General features: G+C 32.9%; 3 protein-coding genes and 2 long non-coding RNA genes across 8 annotated transcripts in view; 2 read left to right on the top strand and 3 right to left on the bottom strand.

The window, feature by feature from the left end:
- Positions 1-26,137, bottom strand: part of LOC139487645 (p53 and DNA damage-regulated protein 1-like) — a 79,126-nt gene that overhangs the window by 29,114 nt on the left and 23,875 nt on the right. The window lies entirely within an intron of this gene.
- On the bottom strand, positions 1,651-18,846 carry LOC139487647 (uncharacterized). 2 transcript variants are annotated; one of them, XR_011655850.1, is made up of 4 exons: positions 18,719-18,846; positions 17,396-17,774; positions 5,536-5,745; positions 1,651-4,778 (listed from the first exon to the last, which is right to left on the bottom strand). It is a non-coding gene; the product is annotated as an uncharacterized lncRNA (long non-coding RNA). The 2 variants fall into 2 exon arrangements; XR_011655849.1 differs by having other exon boundaries at positions 17,462-17,774; positions 18,719-18,839.
- Positions 7,750-12,165, top strand: LOC139487644 (uncharacterized). The gene is made up of 2 exons (XM_071272592.1): positions 7,750-8,030; positions 11,184-12,165. Exons 1-2 carry the CDS (start codon positions 7,753-7,755, stop codon positions 12,163-12,165), a joined length of 1,260 nt encoding a protein of 419 aa, XP_071128693.1. The 5' UTR covers positions 7,750-7,752.
- Positions 12,250-15,553, bottom strand: LOC139489333 (uncharacterized). Its single transcript, XM_071275643.1, has 3 exons — positions 15,144-15,553; positions 13,036-13,195; positions 12,250-12,664 (listed from the first exon to the last, which is right to left on the bottom strand). The coding sequence occupies exons 1-3, from the start codon at positions 15,316-15,318 to the stop codon at positions 12,250-12,252; spliced, it is 750 nt and encodes a 249-aa protein (XP_071131744.1). The 5' UTR covers positions 15,319-15,553.
- Positions 18,721-24,618, top strand: LOC139487646 (uncharacterized). The gene is made up of 3 exons (XR_011655848.1): positions 18,721-18,811; positions 22,945-23,014; positions 24,212-24,618. It is a non-coding gene; the product is annotated as an uncharacterized lncRNA (long non-coding RNA).

Raw genomic sequence — 26,137 nt, 5'->3', positions numbered from 1 at the left:
TTACTGTTCAACTAACTCTTAGCCATGCGTGCATGGCTAACCCCATTAGTTGGACTTTATAAAATAAATAATTATTGTTCAACTAACCCTTAGCCATGCGTGCATGGCTAACCCCCTTAGTTGGACTTTATAAAATATATAATTATTGTTGAACTAACCCTTAGCCATGCATGCATGGCTAACCCCCTTAGTTGGAATTTATAAAATGTAAAATAATTGTTCAACTAACCCTTAGCCATGCATGCATGGCTAACCCCCTTAGTTGGACTTTAGAAAATGTAAAATAATTGTTCAACTAACCCTTAGCCATGCGTGCATGGCTAACCCCCTTAGTTGGACAAAAAAGAAAATTTTAAATGCAAAATTACAAAAAAATATATTTTTCAAAATTTAAGAAAAAATAATTTTTAAATGCAAAATTTCATAAAAAAAATTTTTTTTTCAAAAATTCAGAAAAAAATAATTTAAAATGCAAAATTACAAAAAAAAATTCAAAAATTCAGAAAAAAAATTTAAATGCTAATTTTTTTCTGTCTTTTAAAAATTTAATAAAATTTTTTTTAGAAATTCTTTTTTTTCAAAAATTAGATATAAAAAACAAAATTGCTTTTCTGTTGTGATTGGAATATTCATGGCTGCCAAAAGATTGGAATGTTCACATATCATTTCAATAGTAAAAACTCTTCAGTGACCAGACTGGTTGGAGGTGAAATTTGTTTGCCATAACCTGGATAAGTTGGAATCAATTCATGAAAGTTCCTGTCCATTTAGTAGCGTGGTAAGTGCTTCTTTTGTTTATTGTTTAAATTTATCATGTCTGTATAAATCAACATGTTTTATTGCACTATGATTCGTATTTCATGCTATGCTTCATTGTAGATCCTTTATATTAACCTTGGTCTCTATATCATGTAACTTCTAATGAATAGTCCTTGGAATAACATATCGAGTCAAATTTAAAAACTGTTTAATGATTAGAATGGATAGGGTATGAAATGTTTTTGCCATAACCTTGAGAGGAATTGGAATCAATTCCTGAAATTTTCAAATTATTTACTTGTGGTAAGCGTTTCTTTTATTTCATTGGCTATGAGCCTATAAGCTTTACTATACTCTTTTTATATAGAAACGTGCATATTGTTGTATTTTGCATAAGCCTTTTAATATCATACTTGCTATACAATAGCATACTTGTTACATGTAAATAATGCAAGCTGTATGATAACCTGTGATTTTACAAATCTTTGACTTAAATATACAGTCATAGTCAATCATACCACATCTCCTTATTCTCTTATACAATTTGAGATATTTGCAAGTTGAAGAAATTTGTCTGACATTTATCATATCAATATTCCTGATATTAGCAAAATATTTTTTCATATAGATGATCCTTGTAATTTCTATATACTAAACTTTAAAAGAAATATAGATTTAATTACAAAAGATGCATGTATGGAAGGTCTTTTTTACATGTATACATGTTGAACTTTACTCACAATCATCTTTCATCTATAATTTATGCTAAACCATGCAACTTCTAATGCATGAGGGTTATCAAATTTTTAAATGTATAACTAGTGTTTTTATGTTGCACTATAGTTATATTATATATTATAGAATATTAAAATAAAAATAACTAAAACTGAGTATTTAAAAACAAACATTTATTTCAGATATCATTTCCTTCTTTAAGAATATTTTGAACCTCTTTCTATAAACATGATACATTTTAAACAAAGAATGGCTGTTGTCTGGAAGGAAAACAACTAAAAGTATATCACAAATAAATTACACCTATCAAAACAATAAGCATGCAACACATATTATCTTTTAACAACAAGTGCAAATAAATTCTTTTCTGATGTTATTTTAAAGTTTTTTTCACTTACAAATCTAAACACTATTAAGAAAAATTATCAGTAAGCAAGATGAAAGGAAACTTGATTGGATAACGTCACTTATTTACATGGCACCAATTGACAATCAGTGATGATATGGGACTTACGTGCAAGGGCAGACGGCTTATGACAGATTTTAAATAAATATTTTAACGTCGTTTTCTGTCAGTTTCATTAGAATGGAGATAACAATATTGAATTTTAAGCTCCGACAGCATCAATTGGGGATTTGATGGTCGCAAATACCCGTTTACTGTCTCTGCTAACACGTCTCCAGTAAACTTAATTTGCGACCATCAAATCCACAATTGATGCAGTCTGAGCTTAAAAAATTTAAAATAAAATACAGTTAGTTATCTCCCAAATAAATTCCTTTATACATATTTATGGAATAGCTTGAAATACAATGTATGTAAGCTGCCTTAAAAATATTGATCAACAATTATTCCAAACTGCAGCAAAATAACAATAAAGGCTTCACCCTACAAGCTCATCATCAGACCAGCATGATAAAGTCAGTCCACAATAAGAAATAATTCACATAACTTCACTTCTATTCTGACATCTTTTTAACAAACATTAACTAGAGTTTAGAGCCTGTGTCGCTCACCTTGGTATACTATATGTGAATTAAACAAAGGAAGCAGACAGTTCATGATAAAATTGGGTTTAGGTGATTGTGATGTGTTTGTACATCTTACTTTACTGAACATTCTTGCTGCTTACAATTATCTCTATCTATAATGAACTTGTCCGTGTAGTTTCAGTGGAAAATGTTAGTAAAAATTTACAAATTTTATGAAAATTGTTAAAAATTGATTATAAAGGACAATAACTTCTTAGGGGGTCAATTGACCATTTTGGTCATTTTGACTTATTTTAGAGTCTTAAATTGCTGTACATTATTGCTGTTTACAGTTATCTCTATCTATAATAATATTCAAGATAATAACCCAAAACAGAAAAATTTCCTTAAAACTACCAATTTAGGGGCAGCAACCTAACGAGTTGTCCGATTCATCTAAAAATTTCAGGGCAGATAGAGATTGACCAGATAAACAATTTTACCCTTGTCAGATTTGCTCTAAATGCTTTGGTTTTTGAGTTAAAAGCCAAAAACTGCATTTTACCCCTATGTTCTATTTTTAGCCGTAGTGGCCATCTTGGTTGGTTTGTCCAGTCACAAAACACAATTTTTAAACTAGATAGCCTAATAATGATTCTGGCTATGTTCGGTAAAATTTGGCTCTGTAGTTTCAGAGGAGAAGGTTTTTGTAAAAGTTAACTAAGATTTATGAAAAATGGTTTAAAATTGACTATAAAGGGCAATACCATTTTGGTCCTGTTGACTTATTTGTAAATCTTACTTTGCTGAACATTTTTGCTGTTTACAGTTTAAATCTATCCATAATAATATTCAAGATAATATCCAAAAACAGCAAAATTTCCTTCAAATTACAAATTCAGGGGCAGCAACCCAACAACGGGTTGTCCCATTCATCTTAAAATTTCAGAGCAGATAGATCTTGACCAGATAAACAATTTTACCCCCGTCAGATTTGCTCTAAATGCTTTGGTTTTTGAGTAATAACCAAAAACTGCATTTAACCTCCATGTTTTATTTTTAGGCGTGGCGGCCATCTTGGTTTGATGCTGGGTCACCGGACACATTTTTTAAACTTAATACCCCAAAGATGATTGTGGCCAAGTATGTATTAATTTGGCCCGGTAGTTTCAGAGGAGAAGATTTTTTTAAAAGATCATGGAGATTTACGAAAAATGGTTAAAAATTGACTATAAAGGGCAATAACTCCTAAAGGGGTCAACTGACCATTTTGGTCATGTTGACTTATTTGTAAATCTTACTTTGCTGAACATTATTGCTGTTTACAGTTTATCTCCATCTATAATAATATTCAAGATAATAACCAAAAACAGTAAAATTTCCTTAAAATTACCAATTCAGGGGCAGCAACCCAACAATGGGTTGTCTGATTTATCTGAAAATTTTTCAGGGCAGATTGATCTTGACCTGTTAAACAAATTTCCCTATGTCAGATTTGCTCTAAATACTTAGGTTTTTGAGTTATAAGCCAAAAACTGCATTTTACCCCTATGTTCTATTTTTAGCCATGGTGGCCATTTGGTTGGTTGACTGGGTCACAAAACACAATTAAACTAGATACATCAATGATGATTGTGGCCAAGTTTGGTTTAATTTGGCCCAGTAGTTTCAGAGGAGAAGATTTTTGTAAAAGTTAACCTTTTAGGCCAGGTGAGCTAAAAAGTAGTGATAAAAAGTACAAAAACATATGTGGCTCAATAATTTAAACAGATTTCATGAGCTACCTCAGCACAACCTGATTTGTTAATTTGTTAATCATTTAATTAAAGTTTTTATCAGAGGGGGCATCAAGTTTTACCCTTGTCCATCTGTACGTATGTAAGACTTAGTACGTCTGTAAATCCCAAAAATGGTTTCCGTTCTCTAACTTAAGTTTGCCTCAACCAATTGTTAATAAATTGATGCTCAATGCTAATTACCACAAGACACAGAACAAATTTAAATTTTGGTGGCGTCACTTTCATCCTTCTAAAGTTATGCCCCTTTACAAATAGAAAAATTGGTGATTTAATTGGTGCCTCAATTAAATGTTATAAAACTAGGAAATTTGTAGAATATATTGTTGTTAATTGATTTGTCATAATTTATCACATTAGCACATATTGCAAAAGCATCTTCCTTTTCATGAGTTTCTACAGGAGCTTGTGTTTCTGTATCTTTTCTTTAAAGAATGATAGCTTCTATTCCATTCACATTATCTTTGCAGACATTAATTAAATCTTCAGGAAAATATCTCCTCCTTATATCTTAATCTGAAAAAACAAAACAAAAAATATGCTTTAATAATTATAGTTTCACATTTTTTTACAAAAGTGTACATACTGAAATGTCTTGCCTGCTTTATGATCATGTCAGATTGAACTTATGTTGCATGTTTCCAAATGAAGATTATACCACAGTTAGTTCCTTAAAAATATATACATGTACATTTTTGTAACAACATGATTTTTATTTATTTACTAATCAAGGTGACAGTAGACAATGGAGAGTAGATAAACATATATACATGTAGATTACAGTAGCTTCTTAATTTTAATTTGATATCAACAAAATGTATTGTGGCTATTTCTCACATATCAGTGGTGTCTCCAGGCAGAGGTTTCTGGGGGGGGGGGGGGGGGGGGTTGGACCCCCCCCCTTTTTTTTTAACGAGCAATGCATTTGAATGGGACATATCCCCCTTTTAGAAATGGCTTGATTCACTCCTGAATATGATACAGGTAACCCAATCATAAGATAACAGGAAGTTAATAAGCTATAGCAACGGATGTGAAAATACATTACTCTGTTTAGAATGCAAAAATGCAACTCCATGCTGTATGTTTAAGAAAGAAACTATTGACTCATAGTTTAATATTAATTTTGTAAAAATATTAAGTTAAGTAGCCATTTTTTTAAAATTGAAATACCCTAAAATTTAAACAAGTCTGAAGTATTGGTATGATTGGAATATCTGTAGATGCTATAATGACACACTTTTTCAAACATCAGTTACGGTTATAATCATACCTTTGCTGTTTAGCACTTGGTTATTTCTTCAGTTTCTTATCTCATCTGTCATAGTATCCCGAATATTATATGTAGCATTCCGTCATCTTGATGCATTCTGTATTACAAATAGTAACTCAACAGTTTTATCGTAGCAATCTGTTGTTGTTGTTTTTGATCAGGAACTACATATGTTCTATGTTCATGGAAATCTTACAATGCATGGAAAAGCTGAAATTATAAATTAGGTAAATTAATTTTAATAAAAACTAAAAGACATTATCAGCTTTTTTAATGATCATACATGTATGATGGTAACTTTTTGAAACAATATTTGGATATCAAATTTCTGTTTTTCATCAATAACTTTGGTCCATCTATCAATTAAGAAGAAACATCATTTGGGATTCCTTTTTTTCTGACCAGATTTAATATGACTTCAAGTTTGAAATTCAAAAGTATGAATCATTATTTTGATATGTTTAGACTAACTCCACATGATATAGTTATTAGTATTGTGTTTATGATTATGTTGGGTTTTTTTAATATATCTTTGCTTACAAATGTACATTTTTCTTTAATTTTTTAACTTAAATAATGCGGTATGGGCTTTTCTCATTGTTGAAGGCCGTATGGTGACCTATAGTTGTTAATGTTTGTGTCATTTTGGTCTTTTGTGGATAGTTGTCTCATTGGCAATCATACCACATCTTCTTTTTTATATATCCACTTCATTTGAACTTTACAAAATTTCTTACATCCACTTCCATTTACACTTTGGTGAATAGTTGTCTAATCAGCAATCATACCACATCTCCTTATTTTTATATCTACTTTGCTCAATACAAATACTTATATATGGACAAAATCTCTGTGATTTTAAATGCTCCCACGTCGTACAAAAACACAAAAAAAACATGTTTCAAAAGTCTTCATTTGACTCGAACATTTCGAAGTTAAACAAATAATTGACAAAAAACAACACAACAAAAATGTACAAATTTTGATACCGTCGTAGCTGTTTAAAAAACGCAGTGCCATTAAAATTTTTGTTCATTGTATTTTGAATAATCAAGATGTCTATGTTTATAAATGTATGAAAAATCTAGAGAGAATCACTTCCCACTAAATTTTCCATGGCTTATATCTTAAAAACAAGCACATGAACCCTTCATTTTTACTGTTTTTTTCAGTTCCTTTAAAAAAAAATATTTTTGAAACAGAGTAGTAAACATCCTTAAAAGCAATAACTCCAAGATAAAAAGTCTTCTGACAGTATTAAATTATATGCATCACAATTAGTAGCAGAGGCGAATTTAGGGGGGGGGGGAATTTTGGTTGGTTATATAGGGAATCACTGACATGTGACAGGAGTGGGCCCCCTCTTAGGCAGCAAGTAGGCCCCCACTTATGAAAATTTCTGGATCCACCACTGAGTAGAGCTCAACAGACAACATTCTGAACATCAGATTTTTTCTTCTTATATTTCAAAGTAATAGACAAAACTTGCACTTTATCCCAATGTTCAATTTTAGCTACGTTGGTCATCTTGGTTGGCAGGCTGGTTTTTTTTTTAAATGTGTCTGATGACCTAGCCTTCCAAAATAAACTAAATATTGGCACTGATGATTGTGGCTAAGTTTGGATAAATGTGGCCAAGTAGGAAGGTTTTTGTAAAACTAACAGACTACGACGTACGACAAAAGCCAGGTGAGCTAAAAAAAACCTTGATACTTGCACTACACTTATGACAGTAACAGTCCTGTTCAACTCATTTAATCATAAAACAAGAATGTATCCAAAGTATTGTACATGGATGCCCACTCGCACTATATTATAATTATCACACAGACCGAAAAACAATGAAACAAGTTCTTACACAGGACAAAAGCACAGGCGCTTTGGTATACATGTATGATACAGATTTTTTTTTTTTGAATAAAATATTCAATTTTCTATATTTATAATACATATCTACCACTTCTGTGTCTCACCTAGTTTTGAGTGTCACAGATTTAAAATGACTCAGAGAAAATACCCAGTTTTACTATCCATACTTTGTTGTCCTTTGTATAGGCAGCAACCATTTGATTTTCTGGGGGGGGGGGGGGGGGCTATGTTTTTGTCGAGCCTTCGACTTTAGTCAAAAAGCGAGACTAAGCGAGACTACTTTCCGGCGGCGTCGAACAAATATTCACTCTGTGGTTAAAAGTTTTTTAAATTTTAAATGTATATTTGATGCACATGACTGGTATATGGTTGCTGTACAACAGACTTAGAAGTAGAAGAAAAAGAACCAAATACACAAGATCAATATTGGCGCAAAGAAGACGACAAGGAGACTATGCAAATCTTGTGCAGGAAATGAGACTTGATCCAGAATATCACATTCTATACTTTCGTATGTCACGGGAGCATTTTGAAAAGTTGGCAAGAAAAGTATGTCCCCTGCTTGAAAGACCCAGGACACATTTGTATCCAATCAGTGCTACTGAAAGATTGGCAATGACGTTACGGTAATCAAATTACTTCTTTCAAAAAAATGTTTTTTTCTAGAAATAAAAAGACTATCCTCATGAAAGGCTCTTGAAAAACGATGATATTCTTTTTTATAAAGACTTGCATGCAGGGCATCAAACACAAAAAAAAAAAAAAACAATATTTGTGTTATAAGCCTATTAAAAGCCTAGTCAAAAGATAAAAACCAAAAAATAATTGATGCAGGCTATACTTAATTGTAGTTTTAACATAGGTAGGCATTAAATTCGTGATTATTTTTGACCGACCGATAGAGAGGGCTAAAATAACACGAATATAATGCCTATCCATGTTAAAAACTACAATAAAGAATAGCTTTTTTCCACGAACCTCCCTTTTTTGTTTGTACACAAATAAACGACTGGCAATGTTATTTTTCCGAGGGAGGAGTTTTGAACGCATGTGCGAACTAATTTTATTGGATTTAGAGCATGGTCTATTCACAAAGCGAAAGAAGCACGTCATATTACACTGACTATTGAAAATATCAAAAAAACTCATATTCTTGTTTTCAATCATATAAAACAATGTTTAGGCAAAAAAGACACTGGTACATGTATTTTTGTCGAGCCTGCAACTTTTGTTGCAGAAAGCTCGACATAGGGATAGAGATCCGGCGGCGGCGTTAGCTAACTTCTTAAAAGCTTTATATTTTAGAAGGTGGAAGACCTGGATTCTTCATACTTTGTATATAGATGCCTCATGTTACGAAGTTTCTGTCAGTCACATGTCCAATGTCCTTGACCTCTTTTTCATGGTTCAGTGACCACTTGGAAAAAAAAATTCTTTTTTTGTATTGTTAAATTCTCTCTTATTATAAGTAATAGGATAACTATATTTGATATATGCGTACCTTGCAAGGTCCTCATGTCTGTCAGACAGTTTTCACTTGACCTCGACCTCATTTCATGGATCAGTGAACAAGGTTAAGTTTTGGTGGTCAAGTCCATATCTCAGATACTATCAGCAATAGGGCTAGTATATTCGGTGTATGGAAGGACTGTAAGGTGTACATGTCCAACTGGCAGGTTTCATCTGACCTTGACCTCATTTTCATGGTTCAGTGGTTATAGTTAAATTTTTGTGGTTTGGTCTGGGTTTTTTTCATACTATATGCTATAGGTCTACTATATATGTTGTATGGAATGATTGTAAGGTGTACATGTCTAGCGGGCAGATGTCATGTGACCTTGACCTCATTTTCAAGGTTCAGTGGTCAAAGTTAAGTTTTTGAGTTTTGGTCTTTTTATCTAATACTATATGCCATAGGTCAACTATATTTGGTGTATGGAAATATTTTATGATCTTTATGTCAGTAGCGCAGGTTTCTTTTGACCGTGACCTCATTTTCACTGTTCATTGCACAGTGTTAAGTTTTTGTGTTTTGGTGTATTTTTATTAAACTATAAGGAATAGGTCAACTATATATGTTGTATAGAAGCATTGTTAGCTGAACATGTCTGCCTGGCATGGTTCATCTGACCTTGACCTCATTTTCATGGTTCATTGGTCTTTGTTTAGTTATCTTGGTTAATGTTAAGTTTATGAGACAGTTGTAATAAAGCCTTATACTTAGGACTATCAACATAATATCAATGATTAGTATAGAAGGCGAGACATTTCAGCGTGTGCACTCTTGTGATAATCATACTGGCAAGTTACATCACAGATTATGCATATAGTTGACCAGAATTGCCAAAAAATGACACACTGGTTATTGGTTGAAACCATTGTTTCAACTACCGTCTTCAATTTTTTTTTATAGTTGTACTTATAGCGCTTACAGTGCTTTGATTTTCCAATTGAAATCAAATTACTTACTTACAACATGTATTGCATGCCTATATCTATATTTGACTATTCGATTGAATAGAATGTGTCATGGAACTAGATGTCACTCAATGGCACTCATACCACATCTTATTTATATTAGTCACGTTGAACGGTGCTGTTAACAAACATTTTAAAATAGTCTCGCAAATAAACTAGAGTCTCATGATAGCCTGAAGTCGCTCATCTGTATTTTTTTTGTATATTTATATATTTCCTCAATAGTCATAATAATTGATAGTTATATAATTATGATGTTGAAAGTACATTCATACATGTTAACAAATGCCATTTTACGTTCTATCGTGATACGGAAGACATAAAAGGACTTGTAAAAAGTTTAATTAATCCGAAATATCGGAGTGTTAATGATTTATAATCCGAGATCACGGATTCATTATCCGTGAACTCGTTTTAATAGTCCGTTATCTCGGTTTGATAATCCGTTATCTCGGTTTAATAATCCGTTATCTCGGTTTAATAATCCGTTATCTCGGTTTAATAATCCGTTTTCTAGGTTAAATAATCCATGATTTCGGTTTAATAATCCGAGACAGCGGATTATTACACCAAGATCACCGATAAGCAATCTGGGATCACGGATTATCAAACTGAGATAACGAGTTATTTAACCAAGATCATGGATTACTAAACTGGGATCACGGATTATCAATCCCAGATAACGGATTAATTCTATTTTTTTTGTGTGTCCATTTATGGCTTCCGTACGTAATCATAGATCACAATTTTTGCAAAATAAATATCTTGCGGAGTAATTTGATCAGTAATTCTGGAGGCGAAGATGGTTAAAATAGTTTACGATGACATACGACGACGGACTCCTAGTGCTGGCAAGCTCGCAATGATTTATTTCTATGCTATCTTAAATTAATGCGGTTACTTCTATCATGTATATTATGGCCCTACGTACGTAACCATTCATCACAAATTTTGCAAAATAAATATCTGGCCTAGTAAGGTCAGTAATTATAGAGGCGAATATGGTTAAGGTAGTTAACGATGACAAACGACGACGGACTCCCAGTGCTTGCAAGCTTGCAAGGCCCTGTGGTCTCTTTGTGTCATATGTGCTAATTAACAATTAGAAAGTCGCGCGACTGTTTTAAACCATTTAAAGTGTGATGCATAATTTTGCCTGGTGCATGTCGTCTTTAAATAACGTGGATTTGTTTACATAATTTTTCGTTTTCAATTCTTGTATTAGTAGTAAAGAAAATAAACTTTTCTTATATTTTGAAATTTGTCATCCTTTTATGATTTTCTTTCCTGCTCTGTTGCAGATATTTAGCTTCTGGAGATTCCCAAACTTCGATAGCTCTTGCTTACCGGGTATCCAAATCAACTGTTTGTAACGCTATTTCTGAAGTATGCGATGCAATATGGCGAAGTCTCAACACAGAATATCTGAAAGCACCAACTACAGAACAAGAATGGATAACTATTGAGGAAGGATTCAGTGGTACTTGGAATTTCCCACATTGCATAGGGGCAATAGATGGTAAACATGTAACGATTCAATCACCTGCTAACTCTGGATCTAATTTCTTTAATTATAAGAAATCGTTTAGTATTGTTCTTCTCGCAGTTTGCGATGCAGATTACAACTTTACAATGATAGATGTCGGATGTCCGGGTCGATTTAGTGATGGCGGTATATTCTCGAACTCCAAGATAGGTCAACGGTCAGAAAATGAAGAACTTAATATTCCAGCCCCGTGTTGTCTTCCTGGTACAGATAACACTTGCCCTTATGTTTTTGTAGGTGACGAAGCTTTTCCTCTTAAACAATACATGATGCGTCCTTATCCGAGGACACAGTTAGATTATACGAAGAGGATCTTTAATTACAGATTGTCAAGGGCAAGACGTGTTATCGAAAATGCTTTTGGAATACTTGCAAGCCGCTGGAGGATATTTAGGAGACCCATTTTGGCAACTCCAGAGAAGAGTACAGAAATTGTCAAAGCCGCATTGTCTTTACATAATTTTGTCAAGTATGAAGAGAGAAACGTTCCTGTCCTTCAGCGTAGGTACTGCCCTCCCAGGTATGTAGATACAGATGACAACGGCAACATAATTGAGGGCATGTGGCGGAATGAAATTGGTGATGCTAGTGGAATCGTTGGGATAAATCAAACAGGGAGCAACATGTTTAAAAAAAGAGCTCGGGAAACAAGGGAGAAGTTCGAGAACTATTTCGTGAGTGACATAGGAAAGGTGGAGTGGCAAAATACAAGTGTTCATTTTGGTGAACAGGAATAACTACATTTGAAACTTATAATTCATTAAAATCTCTTTAAAATGATAAGAAATGAAATTAATTAAACGAAATAGTTGAATTTTTTTTTAATTCATCAAAAAATATGTTGTTGGTTCATTTTCATCTACTTTTTGATATTGATTACTAGAATTAACATTTCTACTAGAAAGCACTTCTCGATATGGAGTGTTGAACTCCACATCATAAAGTGCTTGGTTGATCAATATTTTAGCTCGAGCTTTTTGCTGTGGGCTGAGTCTTCTTAAGTTAGCAGCTACAGTTTGTCCATAATGCCCCTCCTCATCCAACTCCTTCTGGTTGCCTTGAGAAAGAGATTCTTGAAGGGTCTTGCTACTGTCCTTTAGGAATTCAACAAATTGGGTGTCGATGTTCTTTCTTGCAGTATTTTTCATCTTTTTAACTGGAGGAACACTGACATTTTCAACCTCAAGCTCATTCCCTTCTTCTTCAGAAGTAGAGTTTTCCAAATTTGTGCATGAACTGAAATGAAAATGATTCATAATCAACATTTTGTGGATACATTTATCATGTTTATAAACACAATTTTATCACATATGAAACTTTTCAAATCAAAGTTTGTCATAACAGAGAGTCAAAGACACAAGACAAGAATACCCCCCCCCCCCCCCTCGGAACACAGGTATGAACTAAAAGTAAAAAAAATATACAAGACTAACAAAAGGTTCCTGACTTAGGGGAGGCGAAACATGCGGTAGGGTTAAACGTGTTTTGTGAAATCTCAACCTTCCCCCTTTCACCTACAGCCAATGTAGAATAAATAAACACATCATACTTGTTATCTTGCTTATAAATTATCATATTGTAAAACTTGAATGACATGTTATACGTACTCTACAGGGACAACAACTGGGTCCAAAAAGGTGAGAAATTCATAAAAAGGCCACTTCTTCGAATTTGACCCTTTCGATCCACTTTTTATATCCTTCTCGTCCTTCTTTTTCCTTCGATATGTATCCTTTAAATTCTTAAATTTGGCCTTACAATCTGCTCCTACAATAATTAAAAAAAACATAAAATGATACATATGGATGAATATCCCTATTCAATATTAATAAATGAATAATGAAATAGTTTATGTTTCATTATTCACATTGAAGCGGTGAATAGTGAAATAAATATTAAAAAAAAAATGACTGTTGACACTACAGCTATATTTTGACCATAAGAGGGTTTATGGAGGACCTAAATGGTCACAACATGCGTTAAAATGAGGAAATATGAAAAAGAAGATGTGGTATGATTGCCAATGAGACAACTATCTACAAAAGACAAACATGACAGAGACATTAACAACTACAGGTCATCGTACGGCCTTCAACAATGGGCAAAGCCCATACCGCATAGTCAGCGATAAAAGGCCCCGATAAGACAATGTAAAACAATTCAAACGAAAAAACAAACGGCCTTATTTATAAAAAAATAAAATGAACGAAAAACAAATAAGTAACAAATAAACAAACGACAACCACTAAATTACAGGCTCCTAACTTGGGACAGGCACATACATAAATAATGTGGCGGGCTTAAACATGTTAGCCAATTTTGAATAATGAAATGGATATTTTGAATAATGAAACGGACTGCTATGACCCTCCAGCCCCTAATTACAGATATATATTATACCTAAATCGAAAACTTATCAAGAGAGGAACAAAAGGTCTATAGTCAATATGTTCCGCAACGCATATTAGAGGAGTAACGAAGGACTGAAATATCGACATACGCGTGAACAAAGAGAAATAGCCAATTATATCGACATACGCGTGAACAAAGAGAAATAGCCAATTTTGAATAATGAAATGGATATTTTGAATAATGGAATGGACTGCTATGACCCTGGGCAAAAAAAGCAGGATCAAATGTAGTGAAAAACAAAAAGGGAAGACCAAGGTTACATCATGCCCCCCCCCCCCCTTTCCCCCCAAAAAAATAAAAAAGTAGCTCCCTTAAATGACCAACATCTAAACATTGCTAAATTATTAAATTATCAAACAGGAATGAAAAAAGCAAGATAATCGAGATAATTAAACGGTGACCATAATTTGAAGAAAATTTACATTTATGGGGTCGACCATTTGGTTATTTTCGAGGCGTAAAGGGGTGGTGGTGATGAGGATATTCATCAATAGCGCGTGATGCCAAAAACTACAAATAAATAACTGGCACCATGTAAAAATTAAATTCTTTCATAGCACAGTCGCCTGCAGATTTCTTAATCATAGCGAAAAATGGGAGGGGAGCATAATATATTTTTACGGTAGTATTTAGGTCCCTATATATCTACAGCTAGATGGGAATATGATGTTTAGATCATGATGGAAATATGATGCTCAAGTGGGATAGTCTAAACCACTCAAATATTGATTTACATTGTAACTATCAACATGTACATACAGTGGAATAATATTTTTAGTAGTATTTATACATAATATTTTATTTTCCCCATTTTTCGCTATAATTATGACATCTTCATGCAGGCGACTGTGGAATCACTGTGGTCATAACATATAGAAAAAATAAATAATTAATCCCAACTCCCAACCCAGCCACTAAATTTATATCAAATGGTCGGCCCCTAACATGTTTTCATTTTAATTATTTATTCATGATAAACCAATCTCAAGTATTACACATTGCATACATTTTAAAAGAGATGATTTGTTGTGACACGTTGTTTTTCAACTATTAGTAATTAGTACATGTAGTTACATTGTCATTTTCTAGAAAATTATATTGAAGTGTCAAAAAGTAGATGTCTTAAAAATAAATATATTTACTTGTAATCAGAAACATATAAAAGATATACGTCTCTGATTTAATATACTACATTTTTACTATGAGGTACTCAATATGCGGATTATCCCTTGAGGGACTATCAAAGGACTCGGTACCCCTTTTTGTTTCAGTTTTTATCAAATTAAAGCTTTAAAGATCCTACCTGATATACCCATCTCTTCGCCAATTCTTTGCCACTCTGACTGGGTAATATCGGAATCCATATACTCCTTAGTAGATGGATCCCATAAACATTCTGTATCTCTTACAAGATGGATCAGCTTTTCTCTGTCAAACCCCGGTTGCGTCTTTTTCGATGCCATGATTGGAATGAACATGTGCTTGTTAACCTTTTAACCTATTTATTTTACATAAAAAGTGTAGCGATGTCGCTATGAAGTTGAAATAATTTCAACTCGCTTGCGAAAGATTGCGATTGACCTTGCGTTAATGGTTTTTGTAAGCGATAGAAGCGATGCCGCGCGTTATCGCGCGTTGTCGCGGACAGTCGCTGCGTTTTACCTGGCGACAGAAATATTCGTCGCATCGCTAGTCGCAACCGAAGTATAAACCCAGCTTTATACTTTAAAATGGACTTAGTTTTTCTGCGGGGAAACATAACATTCACTCTGTGGTTAAAGTTTTTTAAATTTTAATAACTTTCTTAAACTATCCTGGGTTTGTACCAAACTTGGATAGAAGCTTATTTATGATCATAAGATAGTATCCATAAATAAATTTTGTAAAAAGATAACTGTATTTTTTCTGTATTTTACTTTTAAATGAACTTAGATTTTCTTCCAGTTAACATTACATACAGTCTGCAGTTAAAGTTTTGAAACATTTATTAGATTTATTAACAATCTTAGATTTTTACCGAAATTGGACAGAAGCTTCTTACAATAATAAGATAGTATCAAGAGGAATATTTTTATTGATTTTTTTCCTCATTTTTGTTGAGCCTGCAATTTACAGCAAAACTAGGCGAGACACTGGGTTCCGCGGAACCCTTACAAATTTTTTTTTGGAAAAAATTGTTTTCAGGTTTTGGTGAAAAAAATAATTTGTTTTGGACCCTGAGAAAAAAAAAATTGCCGAAGGCAAAAAAATAAGTTTGCACAGAAAAAAAAAACATAGCCCCCCCCCCCCCTGAAAATCAAATGGTTGCTGCCTTAATGGTATGCATCTATAGATAAACTGGGTATTTTCTCTGAGTTGTTTAAATCACTCGAAACTGGGTAAGACATGCACAGAAGTGATGGACATGTATTATAAATATAGAAAATTGAATATCTTATTCCACAACGAAAAAATAAAAAAAAAATATCTGTATCATACCCATATGTGCCTGTGGGCCAAATTAAGTTAATACAGTTGTAAATGAGATGCATGAGGACACATAACTGCATACCAAATATCTTTAAAACATCATAAACATACCTGCCAAGGTTTCAAAATGCCCATGGGGGTTTTACGTGCAAGATAGCTCTTATAGTATACCCATAGCCATAGGGGGTTTGGACGACCCCCTCCCTCCCTTGAAAACAAATAAGCACTGTTCAAGTTAACGTTTTGTTCGAATTATGACTGTTAAAGTCGAGTTTGTGAGTCCAAACCTCCCCCCCCCCCCCCCCCCATACACCTTATCGCTATTCCCGGCTGACCCGTCCGCTTGAACTTTTGACGTCAACAACAATCACTTTTCCATTGTGGCGTCAGACATTTTGTTTTATGACGTCAAAATTTTACGGGAACCTGTGTGATTTCCAGCAATGGCGGACAAATAGCGATAAGGAACAGAACAGAACAGAACATATTTTATTTCCAATTAAGGGCCCACAAGGGGCATACAGAGCATACATGAATAAGGAAAAAGAATATTAATTTGATAGATACATACAGTGTAGATACAAACATTATTTTACATACAGTAACAATACAATTACTAACTCATATTCACTTTAATAAATTTACCAACAGCATTAAGGACCTGATTGTCTTCACAGTTTAATAAATAAATAAATTTATGCTGATTATCCAGTAAAGAAAAATTTGGAATTCTTTGGCAAACAAAGTCAAAGAGAGCATCTCTATCTGATTTAGAATTTTCACAGTTAGTTAAAAAATGGATTTCATCTTCAACACAGCCAGAGGAGCATTTTTTGCAAATTCTTTCATTTCGTGGAATATTTGAAAAACGTCCAACTTCAATTTGATAAGGTGTATTTGGAAAGTCCTGGCTACGGGCCTGTATATTCATAGAAAAACCTTTAAGGGGGGCTGCTTCAAATACATTTTAATGTTGTTTTTTTTTGCTTCTTCATACTTTTAAAAGCCTATAGTCATTGTAAAATTAATTATTTTGTTTAAAATTGTTTTTTTTATTTTATGCAGTTTTCGGGTTCTAAATCTTACCACGTAAATTCGTTTACTCTATTTTTTTTAAATTGTTATGTTAGTTTGGTTTGTCTCAAAACATACTGTGTTTCCCTATGAATAATTTTCAATCTTCCTGCTTCTTCTTCAATCATTTTTCTTCTTCTATGAAAAATCGCAAATCAATCATTCTTAGTTTTAACAGACGACGCGAGTACGAATCGCAATCTTTCAAAAAAATTCTAAATGCACATAAAAAATAGTCCGCTGTCGAGTTTTGATTTGATTTAGAATGACAAGACATTTCATCGTTCCTTATATAACAAAACATAATATCAGTACACGTTTTTATTTTATTGATCTTGCTATAGTGGGATGTTGCGACTTAATATTATAAATGTTCGTGTAGTAATCTTCCCTAACTAGTCCAGTCAATCTAGCATAAATTTAACCCTAACCTGAAAGTAATTGCAACAGAAGATTTTTAAGTTTTAATCTTTAGCATTATACCCCAAATATACACAGAAAAAAGTCCCATAAAATCTAACTTGAGGAAGACTAAAAAAATCACCATTTTAAATTCCTATGGAGATTTGCATTGAAAAGGGAGATAACTCTTGCATAAAAGGCAGAAATATCGATAAAAATTGATACAAAATTATAATTTTACCGCTACTATTAATCAGAATGTATTAATTCTTGGTTGTTCAGCGATCTTCAGAGTATAACAAACAACTCCAAAGGTGTTTTCATATATTTTATCAAGCTATAATCTAGATTTCGTAATTCATTAGATGACCGTTTATTGAATTTTTCAACATGTCAAGGTGATGAATCTCAAATTTAATAAAAATAATTAAGCATGTATTCTTCTTTTTGTGGTTTAAAGTTTCTTTAGATAAGTAAGTTGCTGAAAAAATATCATATACAGATATAAACAATACCAAATCTTCATATTATTTTTTCAAAATGGTTACAAAGCTTTAAATTTGCAATTTCTTTAATGAAAAATGCTCGAAAAAAAGAAAACTACCCATAACACTTCGGTTTTGTACATTTCATGAGCAGAAGATCATATAATTTAGTCAAAAACAAACTTATAACCCCATCAAAGTATCATACATTACATAAATTTCAAGAAAAACAACCAAAAACTGACCAAAAAAGACTCATTTTTGCAAGAGTTATCTCCCCTTCCAATGTTAATTTCCATAGGAAATTAAAAATGCTGATTTTGAGTTTTCCTCAAGTTAGATTTAATGGGACTTTTTTCTGTGTATAAAAATGGCATAATGCTATAGATTAGAACTAAAACATTTTCTGTTGCAATTAGTTTGAGGTTAAATCTTAGTTTGACTGGACTAAACCTTTCCGTACGAAAGGAGAACGTAAACAGAGACGCATTGGAACCAAACGAAACTTGAGGATGAAGATAAAGATGTGTTATTTGAAAACGTAAAATGCATACAACTTAAATTTTCTTGACAAAAATTCACTTGCTATTATTGCTCTTTCAATTTCAAAACTGTCATACAGGAAACACTCATTAAAATACGAGGTATGGAAAAAAGGGGGAAGTTTTTCTCAACAGATTCAGGGATCATTCGCCCTGATATTTATAAATTATAAATTAGCCGTCATGTTAAGGGAGCTACCATTTGATTTTTATGGGGGGGCTAGGATGAAAAATTTTGTCCTGCTTTTTTTTTTTAGTTGTAATCCCTGTCCTGTCTTTTTATTTTTTACTCTATTCGGTCCTGCCTTTTTTTTTACTAGTTTATCCTGACTTTTTTTACACAAACTGTCATCCTGCCTTTTTTTTTTTACCAAGTTGCTCATCCTGCCTTTTTTTTTTACTCAAAACTCCTGTCCTGCCTATTTTTTTCAAATTTCATCCTAGCCCCCCCATAAAAATCAAATGGTAGCTCCCTAAGAATGTAAATTACTTGAATTTAATATGGGGAAGTTTGTTGAACGTTTCGCCGATTAAAAATGTGGTTTTGCAAACCAAACCTCAATCTTAAGTTATGGCCAGAATCATTGATTTGAGAGTTGTGTATGCAGGAATCTCGGGAGGGGGATATAAGGGAGCTACCATTTGATTTTTAAGGGGGGCTAGGATGAAATTTGAAAAAAAATAGGCAGGACAGTTTTAAGTTAAAAAAAAAGTCAGGGTGAGACACTTCATACCCGTAGCCAGGGGGGTTCAGACAAACCCCCCCTTGAAAACAAATAAGCACTGTTAAAGTGAATGATCTGTTCGAGTTATGTCTGTTAAAGTCGAGTTTGTGAGTCCAACGAACCCCCTTGGAAATTCCTGGCTATGGGCCTGCACTTGCAAAAAAAAAGTCAGGACGACAATTTAGGAAAAAAAATCAGGATAAACTTTAAAAAAAAAAAGGCAGGACCGAACAGAGTGAAAAATAAAAACACAGGACAGAGATTACAGCTAAAATAAAAAGCAGGACAACATTTTTCATCCTAGCCCCCCCCCCCCCCCCCCTAAAAATCAAATGGTAGCTCCCTAAGCCAATAAGGTGTCAGCTTGAAACAGTATATCTAATACATGTTTATCTGTTCCTGCTGTCAGATAGGTCACATTTTCCAAAAGGCGGAATCAGGGTGCCCAGTCAACACCTTGTGGGAAAAATTTGGTTGATTATACAGCATTGTACAGGGAATGACCCTTTTAGGCAGTCAATGGGCCCCCTCTTATTTAAATTTCTAGATCCGCCACTGTTTTCTAGTTTGAAAATATGTGAATATAGGTGGTGAAAATGATCAGAAATATATTATAAATTCGCTATTAAAAAAAAAGAAAATGTGGTACACAGTCACTGTAGTGTATGATTGCCATTTAAACAACTCTAGTCTCTTCTAGACAGGAGACCAAATGAAAACAGAAGTTGACAACTATAGGTCACTGTATGGCTTTCAATAATGACCAAAATCAGAGACTACTTTAAAATTACATTAAATGTAATACATTTGTATAACAGTATTATAGTGTTGTAATAGTCTCAGGCAAAACCCAAACAGCAATTTCCCATTACTTGTTAAAAACTTATATGAAAAACCCTGTCTGTGAAAAAAGTTCTCCCAGAACATATTTCCTGTGAAATTAGTTCCACTGGAACTTTTTTCACAGGAACAAATTTTGGCTCACATTAACCCTCTTGCTGCCGACCGTTTTTTAAGGTTGCATTTCATATGCCTCAAAATACAATAGTTCAACGTCTATGACGTAACATGCCAAATAACGACGTCATTCAATATATGATGTCATGACAAAATGACAGTTACATTTGACACCCATTTGAGAACAACATAACACTGTTTAATCATCGGTCTTTTGTTTGAAAAAAATACAGCATTGATGAGAAGCTTGCATAAATTTAACCATGGACATAAGTGTCCCTCCGGCTGCAAGAGGGTTAAGCAAAATTAGCTGTATGGTATTTTAAGCTTGGCCTGCGTAAAATGTAGATTTTACTGTCGCAAATATCCGTTTACCTATCTCTGCTGCGATAGGTAAATGGACATTTGCGACAGTAAAATCAAGTTTTACGAAGGCCAAGCTTAAAATACAATACAGTTATCTCCTTTCTAATGCCACATTTAATGAATGGCTATTATTTATTTTGAATTTATTGAACCATAAAACTAATTTTTGACTCTTCACATTGAATAATCGGATTATGTAAAATGTGAAGAGTCAAAAACTAGTTTTATGGTTCAATAAAATCAAAATAAATTATTGCCATTCATTATAAATAAATTTCTATCAAAAATAAGGCTCAAAGAACTTTTTATATTATATATATTAACAATAACAAAGTACACACATGTTGGCGTATGAATACACAACGTCAGAGTGGGCGTGTCGCCATCAAAATTGACAACATTGAAAATAAAACTAATAATTTTAACCAATCAGAAGACAGTAAATACACCAAATTTATTTATATTAAAATAAATGTTATTATACCCCACGCAACGGGTTGCGGAGGGTATAATGTTTTTGACCCGTCCGTCCGTCAGTCCTGTTTCTTGTCATCGCAACTCCTCTCAAGCACAACAGAATTTCACGAAACCTTTTCAGATAATAAGGAAATACTATGTTGTTGTTCATATCAATGGGAAATTGCGATTCAATTTTTTTTCTAAGAGTTACGCCCCTCTTAACTTATTTACTTTAATGTACTACTGCAACAGTTTGTCATGGCAACTCCTCTCAAACCACACAACAGAATTTCACGAAACCTTTTCAGATAATAAGGACATACTATGTAGTTGTGCATATCGACGGGAAATTGCGATTCAATTTTTTTTCTAGGAGTTACGTCCCTTTGAACTTCATGAACTTATTTGCTTTAATATACTACTGCAACAGTTTGTCATCTCAACTCCTCTGAAACCACACAACATAATTTTATGAACAAATGAAGAGGATGTAAACAATTATAGGCAACCGTATGTCCTTTGTCACAGAGAAAAATCCATATCATATAGTCTGCAGTAAAAGGCCCAGACATAAAAACAAAGCTAATCAAGCAAACTAAAGGCCTAATTTATAACAAAACGTTACAATCATGTACTAAAAACCAATCTGACAGACATGAACCAACGACAACCACTGAACTGCATGCATTTGGCTTAAGACATGCACATTAAGAATGTGGCAGGGTCTGAACTGGACTTTATTGTCATACTAGTAAATCAATGATAATGTTTAAGTTCATGACAAAATTATGTGATACTTAAGCTTGTCATAAATACTTTATCTTTAAGGCTTTCAACATTAAGTCAATCACGGTCAGTAAAGCAGGCAAAACATGAGTGTGTGCAAGTCTCAAGTCTATATAGAAATAAGAAGATGTGGTATGATGGTAAATGAAACAACTCTCCTTGAGATACAGGTGAGGCCAAAATTAACAACTATAGTTTACCGTACACCCCTCAACAATGACCTATACAAGGCCTTGAAATTACCAATGAGAAACTTATGGCCTGATTTATTAACAAAACATTGAACAGAAAACTGTTATGATATATACAGCAACAAACCACTGAATAACAAGCTCCTGAATTGGGACAGTCACATGGAGTTTTTAAAACGTTAAAATGGGATTGCTGGCACCAAACCCTCCTAACCTAGGACAGTGGTGTAACAGTACAACTTACAAACTATAAAAAAAAAACGTTCAAAAGGGCTTAATTCTAAGATGAATACAAAGCACAAATTATAAAAAAGTTCTAAAACAAAAACACTCAAAGTACACATCTGAGATTTATAGCAGTTACTGAAAGCAAGTTCAAATAATCAATATTGTATCCTTGTCCTAACACAATGGGCTGAATTTCTCTTAAAAGCTAACCTAGACCTACAAATGAATGATTATAGCCATTGATGTCATCTGTTGTTGGAAATTAAACAAATAACACATGGATGTAGAGAAAATTTAAGTTGCAAAAATGATCAACAAATAAGTATGCAGGGTCAAAATTGTCAGTCAACTCCTAATTATTTGATAAATTAGCCACAGAGTTTTTTGTATTGTCTAGTTTTAATTATGATTTTATTGTAGATCTAGGAAGTCAATTTCCTGGGTTGAGGAGTTGGAAAGTTGGACTGAATATGAGGGATATTAAATGAAGGTAAACATAAATTTAAAGTAATGTTTATATTGGTAATACCTCGAGTATGCATCAAAGATTGGATAATATGGTATCCATGTATTGGGTAATTTTTTTTGGAGTCATATATATGTAATGGTATGATGTCGTCAGCAATGTCCATCGACACGTATGGTTTCCTGATAATTACTTTAGTTTTAGTGAATAGATACCATGAAATTTCACCAGAAGGTTCAATACCACAAAAGGAAGGTTGGGATTGATTTTTGGGGTTATGGTACCAACAGTTTAGAAATTATGGACCAAAAAGAGGCCTAAAACAAACATTTTTGTAGTTTCCAGACAATAACTTGTGTGTTAGTGTACGGATCTCTTTGAAATTGTACTACAAGGTTCCATATCACAAAGGAAAGGCTAGAATGGTTTTTGGGGGTAATTGCCTCAATCGTTCAGGAATTAGGGGCCAAAAACAAGCATTTTTCTAATTTCCAGACAATAACTTTTGTTTAAGTGTATAGATCTCTCTGAAATTGTACTGCAAGGTACCATACCACAGAGGAAAGGCTGGGATTAATAAAATTGAGAATGTAAATGCTGAATGTGTCAAAGAGACAACAACTGGACCACAGAACAGTTAACAACATTAAGTTTTGGGTAGAATACTGAAAGGGGGTTCAAAAAAATTTGGTGGGGGGGGGTATTTTTTTTTCTCGTAAGTTTTGGATATTTTCTTTGAAATTTTCCATTTTTTCATTGATTATTTCTGATTTATGTATATAGATAAAGGCAAAATTCTGATATGGCAGGAGATACACACCAAACATGAAGCATAAATTAATATATGAAGTATTGTCCAATAGCAAGAAATCTTCAATTGCATAGTACTGTGCAATAGCAAGAAATCTTCAATTGCGCAATATTAAGAAATCTTCAATTGAAAATTAATACAAATATTTTAACTTATTTCAAATTTCTTTTGATCTTTCACCACGTTCTTTGTGTGTCAGAAACCTATATTATGTCAAAAGTTTGATTGCAATCCAAATACAGACAGTCTATCAAGCTTGAATATTGTGTTCAAACATGCACCAACTGTTCAGGGTGGGACCTCTGTGGTTGAATCAGGCTGCACTCGGCGAAGCATTTTCTTAATCATATTAATCTGACACATTCAAGTTTGTACATTATTGAAGTTAATGTTGATTTTGTGTTTTTCAGATTATTATTAAAAAAAGAACACATTGAAGTACTAGAAGAATTTGAAAACAACTTGGCGAAATAGTCCCACTGGATATGACAGAACATCAAGAGAAATGGCGAAAAAATTACACATCTTATCAAAATACTAGAAGCTTAAAAGCTTCTTGTGATTTTCACAGGTTATGAGCTCAGTAACAGTCTGACAAAGGAAAAAATTTACTGAACATGTATTATAGATTCATCTATCTTATGATGTCTCTTGATAAATATTAAATCATATTGACTGTAAAATGATTACAAATTAAATCATATTGACTGTAAAATGATTACAAATTCGCCAATTATATCTGTTGTTCACAAAATTTGTTATGTGTTGGTTGGAAATATTTGTTGAATGTTTTGAAATTAAAATGTGTTAATTTAAATGATTGAATCATTGAAGTCTTTAAATGATACAAAAGCAAGGATACATGGAATGACTGCCAATGAGAAAACTACTTATCCTGCATAGTAGGGCAGTAATGTAAACAAGTCCAAGTCACCTTAAGTCTTCAACAATGAGCAAGATCCTTAACTTCAAGATCGTCATAATAGTTCTTATTAGGTCCCAAGATAATGGTACCTATACATCCTTTGTTTTCAATTTTTTTTTGTATGTATCTGATGAAGGTTAATTCAAATATGCACAGCACACTTAATTTTTGAACTGTTTTTTTTTTCTTTCAAAAGAGAATATTAATAGCCAAATTTAAGCAAATAACTAAAAAAAATCGATTTAATATGTTGGACAGCAACCAAACACAACCAGTGGACTTTATGAACCTGTTTTGGAGTGCTTAAACTGCACCATAACCTGGGACACAAAACATCTTATATAATACTGGATTACACAAAATTGTTTTTCTTTTAAATCATCTGCTCTTCCCTGGTGTTAAAAATGTACACGTACAATGCATACAAGAAGATAGCTGCTGTTGAGACAAAGGCAAAAATCATAGTGCAACAAAACATGTTGATTACAGACATAATAACAATAAACTTATATAACACTTACCACTACTAAAATGATTAGGAACTTTCAGGAATTGATTCAAGCTACTGTCCAGGTTATGTTAAACAAATTTCCACCTACAACTGCTCTGTTCAGTGAAGAGAAATGAAATGTGAACACATTCCAAACTTTCGGCAGCCGTGAATATTCCCATTACAAGGTGGCATTTATACATTTTCACAACAGAATCACTGCATCATCACCAACAGATATAGGTACTATTGACCTGTTTCACTGTTCATTGTCTAAGAAAACTACATTACTGTACATATATCATATGGAATTTTAACCTTTTTTTTGAATTTTTGAGAAAAAATAATTTTGGAAATTTTCACTTTTTTTTAATTTTTTTTATAAGTATTGTTGAATTTAGAAAAAAAAAAAATAAAAAAAAAAAATCTGAATTTTGGAAAAATTTGATTTTTTTTGTAATTTCGTGAATTTTGCATTTAAAAATATTTTTTTCTGAAATTTTGAAAAAAAAAATTTTCTTGTAATTTTGCATTTAAATTTTTTAAATTATTTACAAAATTTTCTTTTTAGTCCAACTAAGGGGGTTAGCCATGCATGCATGGCTAAGGGATGGTTCAACAATAATTATATATTTTATAAAGTCCAACTAAGGGGGTTAGCCATGCACGCATGGCTAAGGGTTAGTTGAACAATAATTATTTATTTTATAAAGTCCAACTAAGGGGGTTAGCCATGCACGCATGGCTAAGAGTTAGTTGAACAGTAATAATATATTTTATTACATCCAACTAAGGGTTAGCCATACTTGTGTTTATATCATCATCAATTACAGACTTAACCATATATTTCCCTGGCAATTTGAAGATCATCATATTTGTGAATAACTTCATAAAATTCATCATTGTTTTTTAATTATCTTT

Source organism: Mytilus edulis, chromosome 9 (assembly GCF_963676685.1).
Source record: "Mytilus edulis chromosome 9, xbMytEdul2.2, whole genome shotgun sequence".
NCBI lineage: Eukaryota > Metazoa > Mollusca > Bivalvia > Mytilida > Mytilidae > Mytilus > Mytilus edulis.
The sequence above is the reverse complement of the archived record's forward strand: the minus strand, read 5'-3'. Positions and strand labels throughout refer to the sequence as shown.